This window comes from Rhagoletis zephyria, unplaced genomic scaffold (genome assembly GCF_001687245.7).
Source record: "Rhagoletis zephyria isolate East Lansing unplaced genomic scaffold, Rhagoletis_zephyria_1.1 Rzeph_scaffold_00763, whole genome shotgun sequence".
Classification (NCBI taxonomy): Eukaryota; Metazoa; Arthropoda; class Insecta; order Diptera; family Tephritidae; genus Rhagoletis; species Rhagoletis zephyria.
In genome coordinates this window covers 166039-184055 of record NW_016157847.1, presented here as the reverse complement: position 1 = coordinate 184055, position 18017 = coordinate 166039, and the positions used below count along the sequence as shown (strand labels likewise).

Sequence of the window (18017 nt, the reverse complement as noted above, 5' to 3'; positions counted from 1 at the left end):
AGTTAGTTGTCTCCTTTTCGTCCACGATACAACCAGTCTAGGCTGGTAGCAAAAATTCCAACACATTTTCGTGGTTGCGTACTTTCGAATATTCAGCGCGCACCCGAGCGACGTGGAGCTGTAGCCGAGCAAGGAAAATTTTTTCGCAGTTGGATAAAAATTTACCGTAAGTGAAAATGTGTTCTACGCATGAAAAATATATGGAAAATTAATTACTGTTCTTAAAAAAAGTGTAAAATACATAACGAAATATTAAAAACAAATCAAGTATTCGAGGATTTATAGAATACAGCACTGATTGTGTTGCCTACTAGTTTTTAATAGCGTAAATGCAGTTTTTTTTTCGCTAGCGAAAAAACTATTGAAGTGTTGAACCAGGTGTCACTAATGTAATGATGCGAAAAATTTCATTGATTTTTCTACGCTGGCAAACGTTGTGAAAATAGTGCAGAAAAAATAAATAATTTGCATTTGGACTACATTGCATCACTGAATATGCAAATATTTTTTTCTTTTATTCAATAATTATAATCTTAATTAAATTTTTTTATGCATAAATAATAGTATCAGTTTTACATACATTTATTCTTTAAAATTGTTTAAAATGCAATATTGCTATTCTTCTCTATTTCCCAAATAAAAAACGGCCAACATTGTAGTGTCAAGTTTCGCTTGTAAAACATAATTTTAATAAGGGCTGAATAGACTTCAACATCTAGTGAAAAAAAAAAATAAACGGAGGGCACATACGAAATTCTGCGAGTCATCCACTGAAAGGCAGGAAAGCAGCCGAAACATTTACGCGTAATCTCTGTATTCTTTCGAAGTTCGAATGCACAAAGCTGCCTAACTTCGAAAACAACCCTACGGCATACAATCAAAAACAAAAACAAAAAACACACAACCAACACCCCTGCTGCTGCAATTGTAGATATTTTGTGAGTGGTGAGTAAGAAACGTCAGTCAGTGGCCAGTCATACTTTGACCGCTTTAACATACTTACTTAGTCAAATCAAACTTATATTCAACGTTGTGCATTTTTTTCTTTCAAATTTCTCCCCTTGCTTGTATCACAGTTCCAACACGCCGTCAGTGCCAAGGAACGCATCTCGCATCTTTTACCGCTGTAGACAACACCTTGCCGCACCCTATCGCCCACACGCCTAGGAAGGAGCAGCAGCTTGAGCCACAGCCGCAGCAGCGCTATCGACAACAACTAATATTAAATTTTTCTGCTCAGTGTAACAGTGTACTCTGTGCTTTTAGTTCCGCAGTCGCCGAGCAAAGTATCGCAACAAAGCAAGGAATATGTAAGTGGCTGACATTATTGATTTTGCAAATCACTCTCGACTTTTTTTAGTGTGCTCCTTCGCTTTAGTTTAATTTCTTTGCAATTATTTACTTATAATTTTTCTTTTTACTGATTTGTACTTAAATTAACTCAACGATAAAAAGGATAGTGGCGTCCTTAATTAATCGCGGTACAAATAGCGATGCCCTTGTGGTGTGTCAACACCCACTCAACTAACTACTCAGTCGCTAGTTCTATTACCAAACAGTTAAGTGTAGTGGTATTTGATTGGTTCGTTTCTAGTGAATTCGGAAAATTGTCTAGTAGGGGTTTCTGCTCTTTTAACCCTTTGGAGACAAATAGAAATCAGTGAATGAAAATGTTAATTTACTACCAAAGAAAATTGTGTGACTAAGCGGGAGGCCCCGTCAACTTGAAACTCGGAAAAACTCGAATTTCGAATTTATCTTTCAAAGAAACTATTACAATTCGTTAAAAGTTTCAAAATATGCTTGGTATAGAGGTTTTCGGTTGGTCCGTCAAAGCGTGTTTTCTGTCGGGGTTTCGGTTCGGTTCAACGATTCGAGAATTAAAAAAAAAAAAACTATATTTGTGTTATTTTTATTCAGTAACAGTCAAACAAAATACATAAGAACATATCGATACCTGAGCGCAAGATCGATCTATCTCGGCAGCTAGTTTGAAACCGGCCTATCTCAGCACATTTTCAATGTATTTTCAGCTGAGATAGGGCGTTCTTGAACTAAATTCTGAGATAGGAGGTTCTTGAACAATTTTCTGAGATAAAATGCGGCGTAAATGGGACACATTCCCAATAAAGTTTTGTGGTCAGGACTTTTCCATAACCTCAAAAAACGTGTCCCTGATATGACATTCGCCATGTTGCTAACGTGATGGAAAAAAACTGACCTCGGCTTTGTATTCAGCGACCGCAAAACGCATAGTACGACTGTTTTTGGAGATTTTACATTTTTTTACATATTTTTATTTTTTTTTAATGGAGATGTGTTTTTTCCATCTTAAAAGCTAATTACTGTGGTCACACTTGAATTCTGGATAGTCCTCGCTTGGCGAAAAGGAGGGACCTACAGTTTTACGCCGACTCCGAACGGCGATTGTATTTTTATAAGAAGTTCATTTTCGAGGCAGAAATTCACTCGGAGGTTTGTGATTGCCTGCAGATGGGCGACCGTTATTAGAAAAACTTTTTTTTTGTTGTTTTTGATGTTAGTCGGAAGATGGGCTCTATCCCAGGTCCTGAGGAAGGGTACTGCGCACTTCTAACTACACCACAGCGGTGTAGCGGATATAACCCTCGATAAATGGTGCAAAAGAGAAATCTCTAGCAGAGAGCAGTGGACCCAGCTCGTTCTATATTTTCTCCAAGATTTCCAAAGCTTTCAATACATTTGGGGTATTCACAACGGTGTCGTAAATGTCGTATTGTTGTATGTCGTAATCTTTCAACGCCTAAAAAGTATATTTATTTTCGCAGTGTTAAAAAATAGTTGGTTGTGGTTTCAAATTCTCTAAACATTTATTTAAGCTTTTAAAGTTTACGACATACAACAATACGACACTTACGACACCCTTGTGTATCCCTCAATTGTTTTTGGACGGGGACAGTATAAAAGCTATAGCTAGCCAATATGTACTACTATTGAGTGAAGCGAACTCCAGTTCCAGTTTACCAAAAATTACCGGTCACGTACTAGTTTTTTGTTTCACCTTGTTAAGTGTGCATTAACCACCTACATACATCTACATATAGTAAACACTTATGAGTGATTGTATGTAGCGTTGCGAATCGATGCGACAGCCGGAAATCAATTAATGAACACCAAGGGACTATATTTATTAATTAATAATTAAGAGCCACTTTGCGGTGAACGATACTGCGAAATGCCAAAGTCTACATCGCTCTGGAGGAAAATTGTGTTGCTGTGAAAATACTTTTCGCAATATATTTTTTTTTGATATTTAATTTAATAATTTGGCACACGGCAACTTCTAATTCTACTGCGAACTTGGCAAAGTGTGTACATTGCACTATGTATTGATTAATTTCATCACAGCTCAAAGCGTAACAAGCGTATGATTCATTGGGAAAGTTGTGGCTGCACTGCTGGCATAAATGGCTGGTCAACAACTCTGATAGGTTTTCATCGCATTTTAGTGGTACTTTTGTATAGAATTGAAATTTTTTTTAATTTTCCAGCATGGGAAATAAGTAATGAACAAGGGTAGCTTAATAAAACGGGCATTAAACTACAAAGTGTAAGCACATTTTTTAGGGGCGAAATAATTGCAACTCAGGATGAAAGACCTTGATCTATATAGTAAAACTTCCAATTTTTTTGCAGTCTCAGGCAGGGTTGCCACTGACGAAATCAAATACTTACCATCTATTTAAAAAAAAACTACCAAATCTGGATAATATCTACCAAAAACTTTTTCAGTTATTTTAATAAAAACTATAGATTTGTTCTTTGTTTAGTTAGTTCAATAAAAAAATTTTAGTAAGTAATTTTTCTTTAACCAATGACATTGTATTTGAGGTCATATTAATGAAATCTTCTCGGTTTCCTTCAACTAAACACGAAACTTCATCATTTGAAAAAACTACAACTGGAGTTATTGTAGACAAATATAGGGACTAAAAAATCGTTTGGTAATTTTTTACAATGTTTTCCAGTTAAAAATTTTGTAATTTAATTTTTGAAAAAGAATATTGTTTGCGCTTTAACGAAAATTATAAAAATCAAGGATTAAAGCTATGCATATACCACATTTAGAAGAATTTAACAAATTAGCGCCAACATTTCGAACTTTTTCTCTGATTTTTTAAAACATTTTTGGGTTTACAGTTTTTAGTCCATTGAATTTAAATTTTTTTTTTGCCACCGGACTTTTGTGTCTTTTTTAATTTAGCAACTGCCATTTATAAAACCGGCGTTAATTTTTGTTAAACTTTTTTTGCAAACAATCATAATGTGTAATTACCTGCCTGTTCATTTTTTATTTTTATTTGAAGGATCATTTAAAATATTTAGGCAATCAAAAGCTCCTCAGGATTCCAGCAAAATGAGTTTTGAATAGAACACGATATGTTCGCCTTTTATCGAAAGCGTTAGAAAAATAATGCAATTAAGTAGACTATACTTTTAGAAAGAAATTTAAAATAAAAAGATAATTAGAAAAAATAAAGCGAGAACGAAAAGTTGTAAAGTTCAAGTAAAATACTTTAACAAAAATCTACCAACCCGAATTTTTTCTACCAATTTTGGTAATAATTTACCAAAGTGGCAACCCTAGTCTCAGGTCAAATTTGTTTTTTTATGGCCATATTAAATTTGCAATTTTTTGCCTAAGTGTTTTAAGAATAAGTGGGAAAAGTGTTAAAATTCATATCGGAGCGACATACACATGTAGTAAAATTTCACGAGGAAACATTTTGTGGAGCATTTTAGCCCATTAGCTCTCTTACGTAAGGGTCATTTTGACCCCTTTTTTGAAAATTTATGAATAAAATGGCATTTCGGGGGACTTTATAGGTTTAAATGTTCTAGAAAATTATTTGTCGGAGAATTTCACTTCGATTGAGTAAATGCAACTGTCAATTCTTGGCAAATTGAAAAGGCTTTCAATGAGTTGTGCGGCTGAGTGATTTTACTCAAACGAGTGAAAGCAGTCTCAATGATGGTACCACTTGTAGAGCACGAATAATATTGCTTGCTTTATGAAATTTGCTAAATTATAAAATCACGGTCATAAAAAAATAAATCGTTCTCGTACTTATGCATACGATCAAAAAGAAAAAAAAATCTTAACATTTATTTATGAAATAATTTTTATTTTCAAGCTTATCACATTTATTTAAAACTCTGTTACAATAATGGGCAAGAAAGACAAAAAGAAGGAAGAGTAAGTGGATAAATAAAATAAATTATACGATCAGTGTTCCATAAACATAGTTTGGGTATCGCTAAAAATTTAAAATTAATATGTAAACAAAATGGTAGGTAGGAAGTTTTGCTATATTATTCATTGCTTGAATTAAACAGCGTTTTTAATTCTTTTATTTGGTATTACTTTACACATTACGCTTTTGATAGATATCTGTCTTTATTTTTATTTTTTATTTTAATTTTGATTTGAATTTTTTTTAATATTAATTTATGCTCAAGTATAAGTATTTATGTGACATACAACATTATTGCCTTTACTCACTTGTATCATAAAAAATTTATAGGGCGGAACCAGCACCAGCAGCCGATGCTCCACCAGCCGATAACGCCGCTGGCGGTGAGGGCGGTGATGGTGAGATTGTCGGTGGACCGCGCAATCCTCAACAGATTGCTGCACAAAAGCGGTTACAACAGACGCAGGCACAAGTCGATGAGGTAAGTCAAAGGAAAATGGATTTCTAAAAAAAATTTCGAAATGAACTTTTCAAGAAACGAAAAAAAAAATCCATTAAATTTTTCACCAAAATATGAAGGCTCTAAAAGAAATAAATATAGTTTGCTATGTTTGCGTATCTTTATATTTTTACATACTTAAAAGCAGAGACTTCTGAGCGGTAAAATCTTTTTTTTTTTGAGAATTTTTCTGACAACCTTCCAAAGAATTTTTGGTCTCCGGAATACCGGAATATTTAGCTTTCAGACGAATCTCTTATATAACCAGCCCCAGATATTGAATTCTAATGATCCGGTCAAGAGAGCGTGGTTGCCAGAGTTGCCTGGTCTTCATCTGCAGAAATGAAAAAATGCTGATTATTTTCAAAAAGGAAAAATTGCATAGTTAGCATCGTTTTTTTCGCGTGCCTGCAATTTACTCCCTTTTATTCTGACCGATTTTTCTACTTCATTGATTTCGCAAGGTCGTCGATATAATGCGAACAAATGTGGAGAAGGTGCTTGAGAGAGATCAAAAGCTATCGGAATTGGATGATCGAGCTGATGCCTTACAGCAGGGTGCTTCGCAATTTGAGCAACAAGCTGGTAAACTAAAACGAAAATTTTGGTTGCAAAATTTGAAGGTACAGTGGGGCAAAATAAAAAAATTGCATTATAAATTAATTAAATATCAAATATTAACAATATATTTTCCACTCGTTCAACAGATGATGATTATTATGGGCATTATTGGACTAGTCGTTGTGGCCATTATTGCAAGTAAGTGTCCGAGTGCTATTTGGCAGAAAACCAATATTAGTAAAATGCATATAAATAATAAAAACAAAAATAATTTTTATTTTTTACTCTAATATTAAAACTGTCTTTAAAAAATAGACAAACGCACATACATACATATTTTTGTAGTGACTTTTGAATGATTAACTTTGCACAATTTCTTACAATTTTAAAACTTTTATATAAAAAAATTAGTTTTACATAGTAATACACACTTTATTTATAACGAAAATTTATTTTAAAAGTCTTTCGGATTTTTTAATAATTTTCAGCACACGTTTTTATTGTACTAAAAAAAAAATGTAATATAAAAATGTCTCTCTTTAGCTGTTTATATACAACTCCTTTATTTTCAAAATGAAATGCACACAAAACATTTGTCAACCAACATGCGCACTAAATTTTCAACAGCTCACATTTATCAACACAACATATTTTTTTTTTAATTTTTTTTTTTTTTTTGTAATTACCACATATTTGTATTTACTTTTTTTTATCTTACTTTTATAGGTAATTTTATGTAGAGTGCTAGCAAATATTTTTAAGCAAGCGAAAGAATTTATGTATGTATTACAAAAGCAAGCATTGAAAGCTCTTCGAAACTAAAATTCGTAGTTGAAATTGCAAAAGAGTACAATATTGTGTAAAATAAGACGTATTCGCACGCGTTCATAAGTGCTTAAGTGCAGCGCGCAATAAATATTAACGTAACAGACGCTATAATTGTGGTACCTAGCTACCTACATACATACATACATATGTACATGCATACCATGTATACTCAATAAATCAGTAGAGATTCATCAATCAACACTCACTCATCGGAGAAAGCAAATCGGAAGAAAATCCAAGCTTCATAAAATCAAATTGTCAATTAAGTAGAGTACTCATGTCAATCTCACCAAGGCACAAACGAATTGAAAACAAAAAACAACAAAAAAACAAACAACAATAAAAATATATATTGGAATTCAAAATTCTACCAAAGCTATTATTATCTGTTTTGTAAATAAATAATTGGAATTAGCTGAATTGATTGAGCGTGCGTCACCAAACCACCTTTTCATCACATCGAAAGTGCTTTGCAATCATTTCAAGTACAATTAATTGGCAGCTGCACCACAGGTTCGATATGAGCTGAGTAAAATTCTCGTTTGGCGGGGAGTATAAAACTCTCTCGCAAACGCTTTAGTAATGTGTAGTAGTAGCTTTTATTGTGCAATTGTGTTGTTGTCTTTGGACATTGTAATCACATTAACATTCACGTGGAATTCGAGTTCGCTTCGGCTTTAAGTACTCGCAAATATCCAAAGAATACGCATTCAGAATATCAAAGTCTTCCATGATTTATTTCATTTTTTTTTGAAGTTAAAAGCCCACATAAAGCATCCAATGGCTACTTACAAAAAATGTTAAATTAATTATTAACTATTCGTTTTCGTTGCTGTGTCAGCTTTGTGAACATTTTTTCACACGCATACAAAGCGAATTTTCGTGGCAGCAATGTAAATATTTGAAAATACGTTGCATACTTCTGAGCGTAAAAACTGAAGACTTAAGTAAAGAACTCGATCGCTGAATCTCAGCGCGAGATTCTTGTTAAATGATTTCTTCTTAGAAGCAAAAAAAAAGAAAAAAACAAATCTGAACGCGATTTTTGTGATTTTGACGAGACATTCGACATTTCATAGCAAAGTGTTTTAGCTCCAAGTGGTGTTGTTGAGAGTTCACGTTTGTGACGTTTGTTTGTTAGTTTAATTGTGTGTTTGTACGTTAATTTCCCCCTTGTGTGCGTTCACCTACATAATTGTGTGTAATTTTGAATTGAGCATTACTTTATTGTTATAGAATTATGTTAAAGATTTTTATTTATTATTTTTGATTGAATTTATCTACATACATTTATGATCGGTATGCAGATGAATGAAAAATTGTGAAAGGGGCAAATAATATCAAACTTTTTGATTATTCGCTATAAATACAATAAATTAAAAATATAATAGTTTCATCTGCATACTCAATATTTATTAATTTTATATTGCCTGATTTTTCGGCTTAAGAATTTTATTTTCAACTCTCGAACCGTTGATGTTTTTTTTTTTTGACAAAAATTTGTGAATAAAAGACAAGCTAGTGACACATATTTTTTTTATATCTAATATTTATTAAACAAAAATGTCTTGATACTCGAGCGGGAACGTTAAGATTTACTTCAGCTAGAATCAAGCCTGTCATTAATTTAAAGATAAATATTATATCTAGCATTTCTCGACGACTTGCAATTTTAGACAGATTAAAGAGCTTTAGACGACTAAGTAGTTTAAGTTAATTAAACCCTGAATCCCAGTTAAAATTTTGCAAAGCAAAAATTAAGAATTCCAAACTATCGATTTTTTTTTCTAATATTGGTCTAACTGAAGTTGTAAAAGGAGCTTTTGTAACATAAGGATCGCTGAATTCATTTTACCATCACTTTAAAAATGCAAATATGCCTGTAGCTTTATTGACAAAAGCTTTAATATGAAGGAGGAATTTCTGTTTGGAATTCATTGCGATACACAAATCGGCGAAAATGGGTACCAGTTCCTGATTGGGAATTGATACTGAACAAAAAGTTGAACTGACATTCGAGAGAAGCACATAACTACATTTTTTAAGGTTCAGTGGCAAAAAATTTTCATATCACCAACTAACGATGCTGCTTAGATCCGCTTGCAACAAATATCTTGCTGCGATAAATATTGAATTTGAATATTTTTTTACACATAAAATAAGAATATTTTCGAAACTAATGACAGGTAAAACAATTTTTTCAATTTTTTTTTTATCGATTGTTGCATATTTCTGCATAATTTTCTATTCATAGCGGGATTATTCATCCATAAAAAATATTGTCGAAAATTAAAATACAGGGTAATACAGGTTACAAAGAATCGTTTAGTGAAAGAGAGTTCTTAAGAACATTGTTCTGAAAATACCCATTGCTGCCAACCTCAAATTTCAGACTAAATATTGTAGTATATTTTCAAAGAAAGTGTGGATTTTTTGCTTACATACATACAAGAGATCAGTGGAAAGATAGATGCAATCTTTTTTAGCGCCCCATTTAAAACTTTCTATACTGACAGTTCCAGCACAAAAAATTGAAGGGGGAACGCCTCGCGTAACTTCAAACGCTTCGCTGCTTGAGGTTTAATGACAATGGGGTTGGACTCAGAGCGATTGGATGATAAGCGTACTTTTAGTCATAGTCAGCAATTTTGCAATAATATAAAAACGATTTTGACTAAAAAAAAAACTGTATATTTAACGGTTATTTTCGGTCCCTGTTATATAGGCCTCATTATATATTTATCTCGGCCTATACTCGTTTTTAAGTCAACCCAATCCATTGTTACAGGAGAAGAAGCTTCCCGCCTGAAATGGGCAGATCTTGAATATTTGCTTTTATGCCTACTTACTTAGTAATCCATGTACGCAAAAAAGCGTTGCAAAAGTTCAAGTCTTTTCTGACCAGTGCACAGTGGTTCAACATTAGCATTTGGTGTTCACATTTTATTGAAGCCTTAGTTTTTCACTCACTTTCATAAATTTTTTTTTAATGAAATCTAATAAAATTGTCAAAAGACTAGTTGAGCCGGATTCTTAAATTTTTGTTTGTTTGTATTAAATTGTTTAGTGCAAAAAGCATAAGAAGTAGAAAGAGTAGAAAAGGGATTAGTTTTAAAGAAAATCGAATCTCCTGTTCCAGTTAATAAATGTTACATAACAAAAACTTGTTGAAAACAAATAAAATAGAATAAAAAAATGATTGAAATGTTATAAAAAGATAAAATTTTTTTCGGTTTTGGTATGCAATTAAATAGTTCTTTAAATTTTAGTGCAAGTTGCAAGTGGCTAAGAGTTTGCGTTTAATTTGAATAATATAACAAACGCTTTTATTTCACATTTAGCATGCAGATGTGCTCAAAACGTTAGCGAAAAAAATTATTGCCAACTGCACTTTATTATACTAAAATTTAATGATCTATAAACTGCATACCCAACATTTTTCAAGAAACTAATTTTTTTTTTAATTTTGGTGAAAATTTTTTTTAAACATTTCAAATTTTTCTAGTGATTTTTTTCGGTTTGGGGTAACCCTACAATTTTTTTTCAACTAGTTTTTATTATAGCCGTCATCGATTGTTAGCTTTCATTAAGAAAATAAAATTAGTCAAATTGAGTAAAAAATTTTGGCTCCAGTGAATTGTGAACACAAAATGCCAATTTTGAAGCACTGTGCAGTGGTGGATTGTGACGATCAAATATTTTCCTATCTTCGATCGGCTATTCATTTTTAACTATTTTTTAAATTTATTAACTATTTTTTATGCATTTTTATTTGAATTTTTAATAATTTATTATTGGTTTTTATTAAAAGTTTTAAAAGTTGCTTTGCTATGAAAGGAATTTTTTTTAATTTAATTAATGATTTTTAAATTTGTATTTCGGAATTTTTGCTAAAACAACCGCTTTTGAACCCCCCATAATGTGAAAGCTACTAACCCCTAGAATGTTACAAATCTAGAATTTAATACTAAAATTCTTGTGGAAAACAAATACGTTGAAATGTTTTATAATTATTACAAAAAACACAAATTTGCACAACAAACTAAAACAAAAAATCATAGTTCAAATTTAAATCAGTTAAAAACAAACGAAAAAAGTTTAGTTAGTTTAACGATATCTAACAGTAGAAACTACGGTGATCAATCATAAAATGCCAAGGAAATTAAAGCTCATTTTCATGCAGATTTATTTTATTCATTTCACCCAAACATTAAAGTACATAATTACAAATAAAAATATTAAATACTGGTGTTTGTTCTCAAAATTGCAGAGAAAGACGAACATTAAAAATACATACGTATTAAAATTTATACCGATTTAAGAAATATGCAAAAAAATACACATCCAATTTTAAAAAAAAAAGGTAAAAAAATCATATAAATTATAAATTAAGAGAGTTCGAAACATTGAATAGGTTGCTAATGCCATAAAATTGCCAGAAGAACAAGCTTTATTTTGAGCTCATCAAAAGCTCTAATACATTTTGAGATCACTAACTCACTTAGCATTGCCACATTTTTATTTCAATACTCATTACTCACGCAACTTTAGCCGTAACTCGTTTTCACGGCATACCATACACACACACACACACACACACATCTAGCACTTGCTCAAAATTGGATATTCAAAAATTCAAATTGCACTTTTTCAACTTTTTTTTTTTTTGTTTTTACATAATTTTGCATTGTAGAAGCATGGGTAGTACCAGCCGTTTCTGCGGTAGATGAAACAGTTTCTGCACCATCACAACCCGAATACGTGCATACCGATCACAATAATAATAACATGAACAACTATGCTATTGACAAACACACAAAATCATCTAAAACACACAAAAAGCACGAACCCGAACATTCACGTACATCCACAGCATCTGAAAACGAAAAGGAACATGAAAATCAATCTGATAACGAATCTGAAAATCACTCATCGAAACACATGCACAAGCACGCACATGAAAACGAATCTGAAACGGAAATCGAGCACGAGCGCGAGCACGAGCGCGAGCACGACCATGAATCTGTACACGACAACGCCGCACCCGAACACACCATTCAAAGAACACCCACGCACGAAGAGGAAGAGGGTAATCCTCCGGATGCAGATGCTGTACACGAATAAATATTCGCACAACAAAATTCAAAATTTTCATAAAACGTAAAAATTACAAAGCAAACAAAAACGAATCAAAATTTTATAGCAAATTTCTACATTCGCAGTTGATTGAGCTTTCTTTCTAAAAATTTGTAAGCAATTATCAGCATTACATATCTGCATATTTATGGGCTTAAGTGTGCGTTGAATATTTCATTTATGTGTGTACCTATGTATTTTGCTTCATCCGATTGATTACGCAACTTCATCTCATCTCACAAAACTAAACGAGTCGCCGAACACTTCCAACAAATTCATAACATAAATATTTATCTACCGTATTTTCTAACAAGCACTTTGCATGGTATTAAGATTTTTTCGTGAAAGCTTCTGTATTTATTTTAGCTAAGCATTAGAGAATATTTCCAACAAAAAAACAGACATACAGGAATATGTAGGCCTTAATACACATTTGTGAAAATAACACAAGACTCACAAATGCATAAATAAAAATGAAGGAAACTAGCTTTAGATCTATTCCCCACTATAGGTTTACCTTACACTAACGCTAAGCTTGTTGCAAATAACAACCAGTTCTAAGGAAACCAAAAAACCATAAACAGTGACCAAAAATTTATACCAGACTCTCACTAACATCATTTGATCTTAGCTAGCTAAATATTGGCATATGTTTATGACCTCGCTACACAACCAGGGGGTACCTTGCGGTACTTAGATCAAGGACTAAGTTTTAGCTTGGTCTATTTACAGTAATTGGAAGTCTGAAACCCTTGGTACTTATACATAAAAAGTACCCTATAACTAAAATTCAAAATTCAAAACAATCAGTTTCGCTCAGGGTTGCTTTCTAAGTACAAAATTTCAACGATAGCACCGCCTAAATATTGGATGTTAGAAAATACCACAGTAGTCGGGTATTTTTTGGCGGTTTCATTTTAAACGCAGCGTGGCCACACCCTGTTATGTACCATATCCAAGCCTCGGTCCATAGGCACTCAATAGGTAGTTTTTCACAACTTCAGCGCTGTTTTTAAAGAACAAGATGGAGGATATATACGTCATCTCCAAGTGGACTCTTCGTTACGAGCATCTCCCTCCGTGGAAAAACGTTAAAGACTACCTAAGAATTCGTATGCCATCGGAGTTTGAGGAGAGGTTTAGAATTCATCCGGTTGCTCGCTAATACATTTAAAGAGGTGCAAGGAAGCTAAAAACCTAGGCTGCAAACCGATTTTAAACCTAGACAGTTTTGCAGTATTTTTTATTGAAATGTATACAAAGCCATAAGTGGTAATTTCGCTTCAGCGAAGCGCTTTTTAAGTCATAAGAATAAAATTAAACCATTACTTCATAGGTAGTCACTAACCGGTTCCTGTACCGGTACAAGGTTTTTTCAAGTTGTTCGATCTACCGAACCTAATCACACTTACTTTTGGAATGATTTGCAACCCTGTTCTAAACGAGCTTGGAAATGTCTGTTACAGCTTTCATTCGCTTATATTCATAAGAAGGATAGTCTATAAGCTACTAGATAGAGTTGTATTGAAAACGGTTATCGGCTAAGTGATTTTACCACTTTGATCTTAGCTATAAAATCAGAAGCAGAAGAAGCAGATCCGCTCGACTTTTTTGGAGATCAGATTTCAAATAAAGTGGACGNCGGCTAAGTGATTTTACCACTTTGATCTTAGCTATAAAATCAGAAGCAGATGAAGCAGATTCGCTCGACTTTTTTGGAGATCAGATTTCAAATAAAGTGGACGAAAAAAAAAAATCACGATTTAAAATTTATTAAGAGAAACGCATAAGCCAGTAAGATCTATTACACCAAAGGTGAATAAACAACCTAAAAGATTCATAACTCCCTATCGTGGCATCTCTAAGGCTTCGAGCACGAGCTTATGTTATTAGCGAGCTTAAAAGCCTCTTGAAAACATAGTGCGAGCATTTAAGTGCATACATCCGTTGAAAAAATTCCTAGTGTGCCGTGTTGGTTTGTTGGTTTTGTCAGCTCACTTAATCAGTAGGACAATGCAGGATTAGTTCCGAAGAGAATGCCTTTGAGGTACTATTTTTGTTATGAGAAATTTGAAGTACATTTAATTTGTCTATGACAAGTTAGTCTTTATCTGCCCAAAAATAATGCCGTGTTGGAAGACTATAACTTCACAAACCAACAACCACCTCGTGTGAAGTCGTCTTCTGAAGGAACCATTCTCGTTGTGTTTAAAGCCTGTTTAAAAGTAAAAACCAAAATGGATCATAAACACATTTTAAAGCAACCATATCCGACTGGGTATCCCTCATCTCTGCTGTAATCTCCCTGTATGCGCTAGGCCTAGGTGACTACTTAATCTTAGCTGAGAATTCGCAAAAAAACTCTCTGTATTTACCTGACAAATAAAATACTGATATGAAAGAAAAGGTTTTATAGGCTGCCATGCTTCCGGTATATAGAGATTGTAATTAGCCTTAAAATGAAACAAGTTAGAGATGGAACTACTATCAACTCCTTCCAAAATCTTGAACACGATACCTAACATAGGGTTTCAAGTTCATAAATATGCTGTGGTTGAAGTGATTCTTTAGGCGATAGAACATTGGATCGAAAAAAATAATACAATAACCCACTTTGCTAAAGTCTAATTTTGTCACCCCTTTGAGCCAACAAGCTGAATCTTAACGAACCGTTCTGAAAAAATGCGCATAAAATTAATTAGATAACTACTAAATCAAATATGTTATTCAAACCAGATAATACCCGAAACTCATCAGCAAAACCAACCTTTCAAAAGCCATTTCAACGGACCCTTAGCTTGGTACAGCACCACGATCTTGAAGAGTCACACTTGATGAATTGTTTTAAAAATCTTTTTACAGCTCGTTTGGCTCCATGCAATATTAATATTTTTAATATTCTCTTTTAGGCCCAGGACATTTTTCTTAAAAAAATTAGTACAGTTGTTATAATTCCAGAATCATTAGGTACTACTCATGCCCCCACAACATTTTTTAAAAATACCTTCCACAGATTAGAAGGAATGGATATGACACTCAGTATTTGATCGACGCCCCTGAAAAACAAAAAGCATATTTTTAGATATTGCCTAAGTAATGAATACCACAACTATCAATCAAATTATTCGATGAAAGTCGGCTCTAAATATCACGGCTTAGGCTACCCCGAAACACCATCATTGATCGGTCTCTACGTCTAAGGAAGTACTCCATTTTCACTCATTCAATTGCATCGTTCTCGTACATATACATATAAATCACAAAATATTGTCGTGAGCTCCAGTCATACATACATACTTCTTCACAGTGTGGTTGACCATACAACATTAAAGTAAAAGATAAAACTCATCAGTACAAATCATTTAAAATACTCATTCGTTTCTTTATTACAAACATATTTGTACGAGTATTAAGTATATGTATGGTAATGCATTTCGAGCACAATGTATTTTGCATATGTACATATGTATATGTAAATGTTCTCATATCGTACGTAATCGTATGTAATTTCTTAAATGTCATTTAAATTTAACGCATTTTAGCAAATATTTCAAAACAACAACAGAAAACTAATTTTTTTTCAATTTCTTATTTCGTATCGACAAACAGATAAACTAGGATTAATAGGCGGCGAAACACAGCCACAATATCCACAGTATCCACAATATATGCCACCACCACCGCCACCACCACAGGCACAAGCGCCAGCTGCTGGCACTTCATCATTGGACGACGACGGCGGCAGTGATGGCAACAAAGAGCAACATGGTGCAGTATAAAGCTTTTCTTCAAAACAACTAAGTTAAAGTGAAAAAACAAGCTAAACAAATAAATAAGAATTATAATCATTACATAGAATGGACAAAAAAAAACAAAAAAAAAAACAGAAGTAAAAGAAAAGAAGCAGAGAAAATCTACTGAGTACTAAAGAAGGGGGAAAACTGACTGACAGTTTTCAAAACAGGCCGACATTAACAGCAATGAGGGCGCAAAATTTCCTATNGCATTCTATTCTACGAAACCACTGCACGCTTGTTCAAGTTGCAAGTCCGTACATTTTAGAACTTCGTTTTAAATTTTAGGAGTCGGTGCACTACTATTTTCATGAACACAACTGTATATACAATGCATATAAGGAAATGTGGTTTGAGAAATGAATTTTATCGAATTGTTCAGGCAGCAGTGGATGGGCTTATGGGGTCGAAATTAATTTTGTTAAATAGCCTTTCGTGTGGAACACTTTATTATTATTATTATTATTATTTTATTTATTTATGATGGATATCATATTTTATTATTTCTTTTTTTTTTTAATTTAATTCTCGGTCTTTGCTCAATTGTTTCGAAAAGCAAGTTTTACGACCAGCTGATTGCTGCTTCATTAAATTTTAGTGGTTTTGAGGTTAGATGACCCCAAATTCAATAGTTCCCATCTGCTGCTGCACTGGCTGGACACCACTTATGCAACAACAAATACAGTCATACACCAAAAGAGCGACAAAAATATACTTTCAGCAATACAATTTCAATAGCAGAAAAATGCAAAAACTGGTCATACGAAATTAATTACAACTTCAACTTAATTAATAAACAAAACATTCAAACAATTACTAATATTTCAAAATATTGACATTTAAAAAATATTTGTTTATGGTTGCATTATTTGTGAGAAAGCCAAATATGACAAAACAAAAACATAAACAAAAATACGAGACCAAAACCAAAGAGGAACGGGCAGAGGGCAAAGGGCATAAATAAAACCAATGTTTAAACTATAACAAAAATAAATGGAAGTACTTGTGTTATTATTATAAAAAAAAAAAATCATAAAAACGAACAACAACAAAAAATGTGCTAGAAAAGCAGGAGGAATTAACATAACATGTGAAAAAAAAAACTAATGTGACGAGAAAATAAATAAATTTAGCAGAAAAATTTATGAATTTTTATATTTGTAATTGTTTCGGTATTCGAAAATTTGCTGCAATCAATATATTTATTATACATTGCTTGTATTTCGTTTACTTATAGCCACTTTTTACGAAAGCAATTTAAGTGAAAAATGATTTTATTTTTTTTTTTGAATTTCATATGCAAATTGACAGAAAATAAAAAATCATTTTCCATTTAAATTGCTGGTGAAACCGGCTGTTAATTACACATACATATTTTTTTTATTTAATTCTTTGAGTTGCATAGCGAAAATGTATTTAAGTAGAAAAACAAATAAATATAAGCAAGTTAATGTTAATAAAAAAGAACTTACATACATACATATATATGAGGCACATGTATGGGAATGTTAAATTTGTATTAGAATAAAAAATAAAAACGTGTTTTTGCTTGAAATGGCGTGCATAACTACATATATACATACTACTACATTAATGAAATATTATCATACTTAATCAGTATGAACGCCGATTTAATTAAATGCCAAAACTACAAACAAAAAATTTTGAAAAAAAACAAAAATAACACAGTGAAATTCTAAAATTTTCTTTTTCTTTTTTTTTTTTTGTTTCGAACTCATTTCTATATAGCAGTTTTATATACGTGCATATTTTTGGAATATAGTTATTTCCGATTTTCAAAATTTAAAAAATATACGTATAATACAAATAATAAATTTAAATTGTTATTTAGCATTATTAATAATAGTTTCAGAATTTCAACGATTATTTTAAGTAAAAATAAAAGCAAAAAATAAAATAAAAATTAATGAAACAAAAAAAATCCAGATTGGCGTGGCAATGTCT

General features: G+C 32.4%; 1 protein-coding gene across 3 annotated transcripts; it reads left to right on the top strand.

Annotated features, from left to right (window-relative positions):
- Nucleotides 1–85: 85 nt before the first annotated feature.
- Nucleotides 86–16066, top strand: nSyb (neuronal Synaptobrevin). 3 transcript variants are annotated; one of them, XM_017614054.1, is made up of 8 exons: nt 86–166; nt 660–945; nt 1077–1310; nt 5565–5715; nt 6198–6356; nt 6441–6492; nt 11816–12371; nt 15868–15953. In XM_017614054.1, coding segments are annotated over exons 3-7 (795 nt in total). In that variant the 5' UTR covers nt 86–166; nt 660–945; nt 1077–1308; the 3' UTR covers nt 12247–12371; nt 15868–15953. The 3 variants fall into 3 exon arrangements, with proteins under 3 accessions (XP_017469543.1, XP_017469545.1, XP_017469544.1); XM_017614055.1 differs by lacking the exon at nt 86–166 and adding an exon at nt 178–389; XM_017614056.1 differs by lacking the exon at nt 11816–12371 and having other exon boundaries at nt 15868–16066.
- Nucleotides 16067–18017: the final 1951 nt, after the last annotated feature.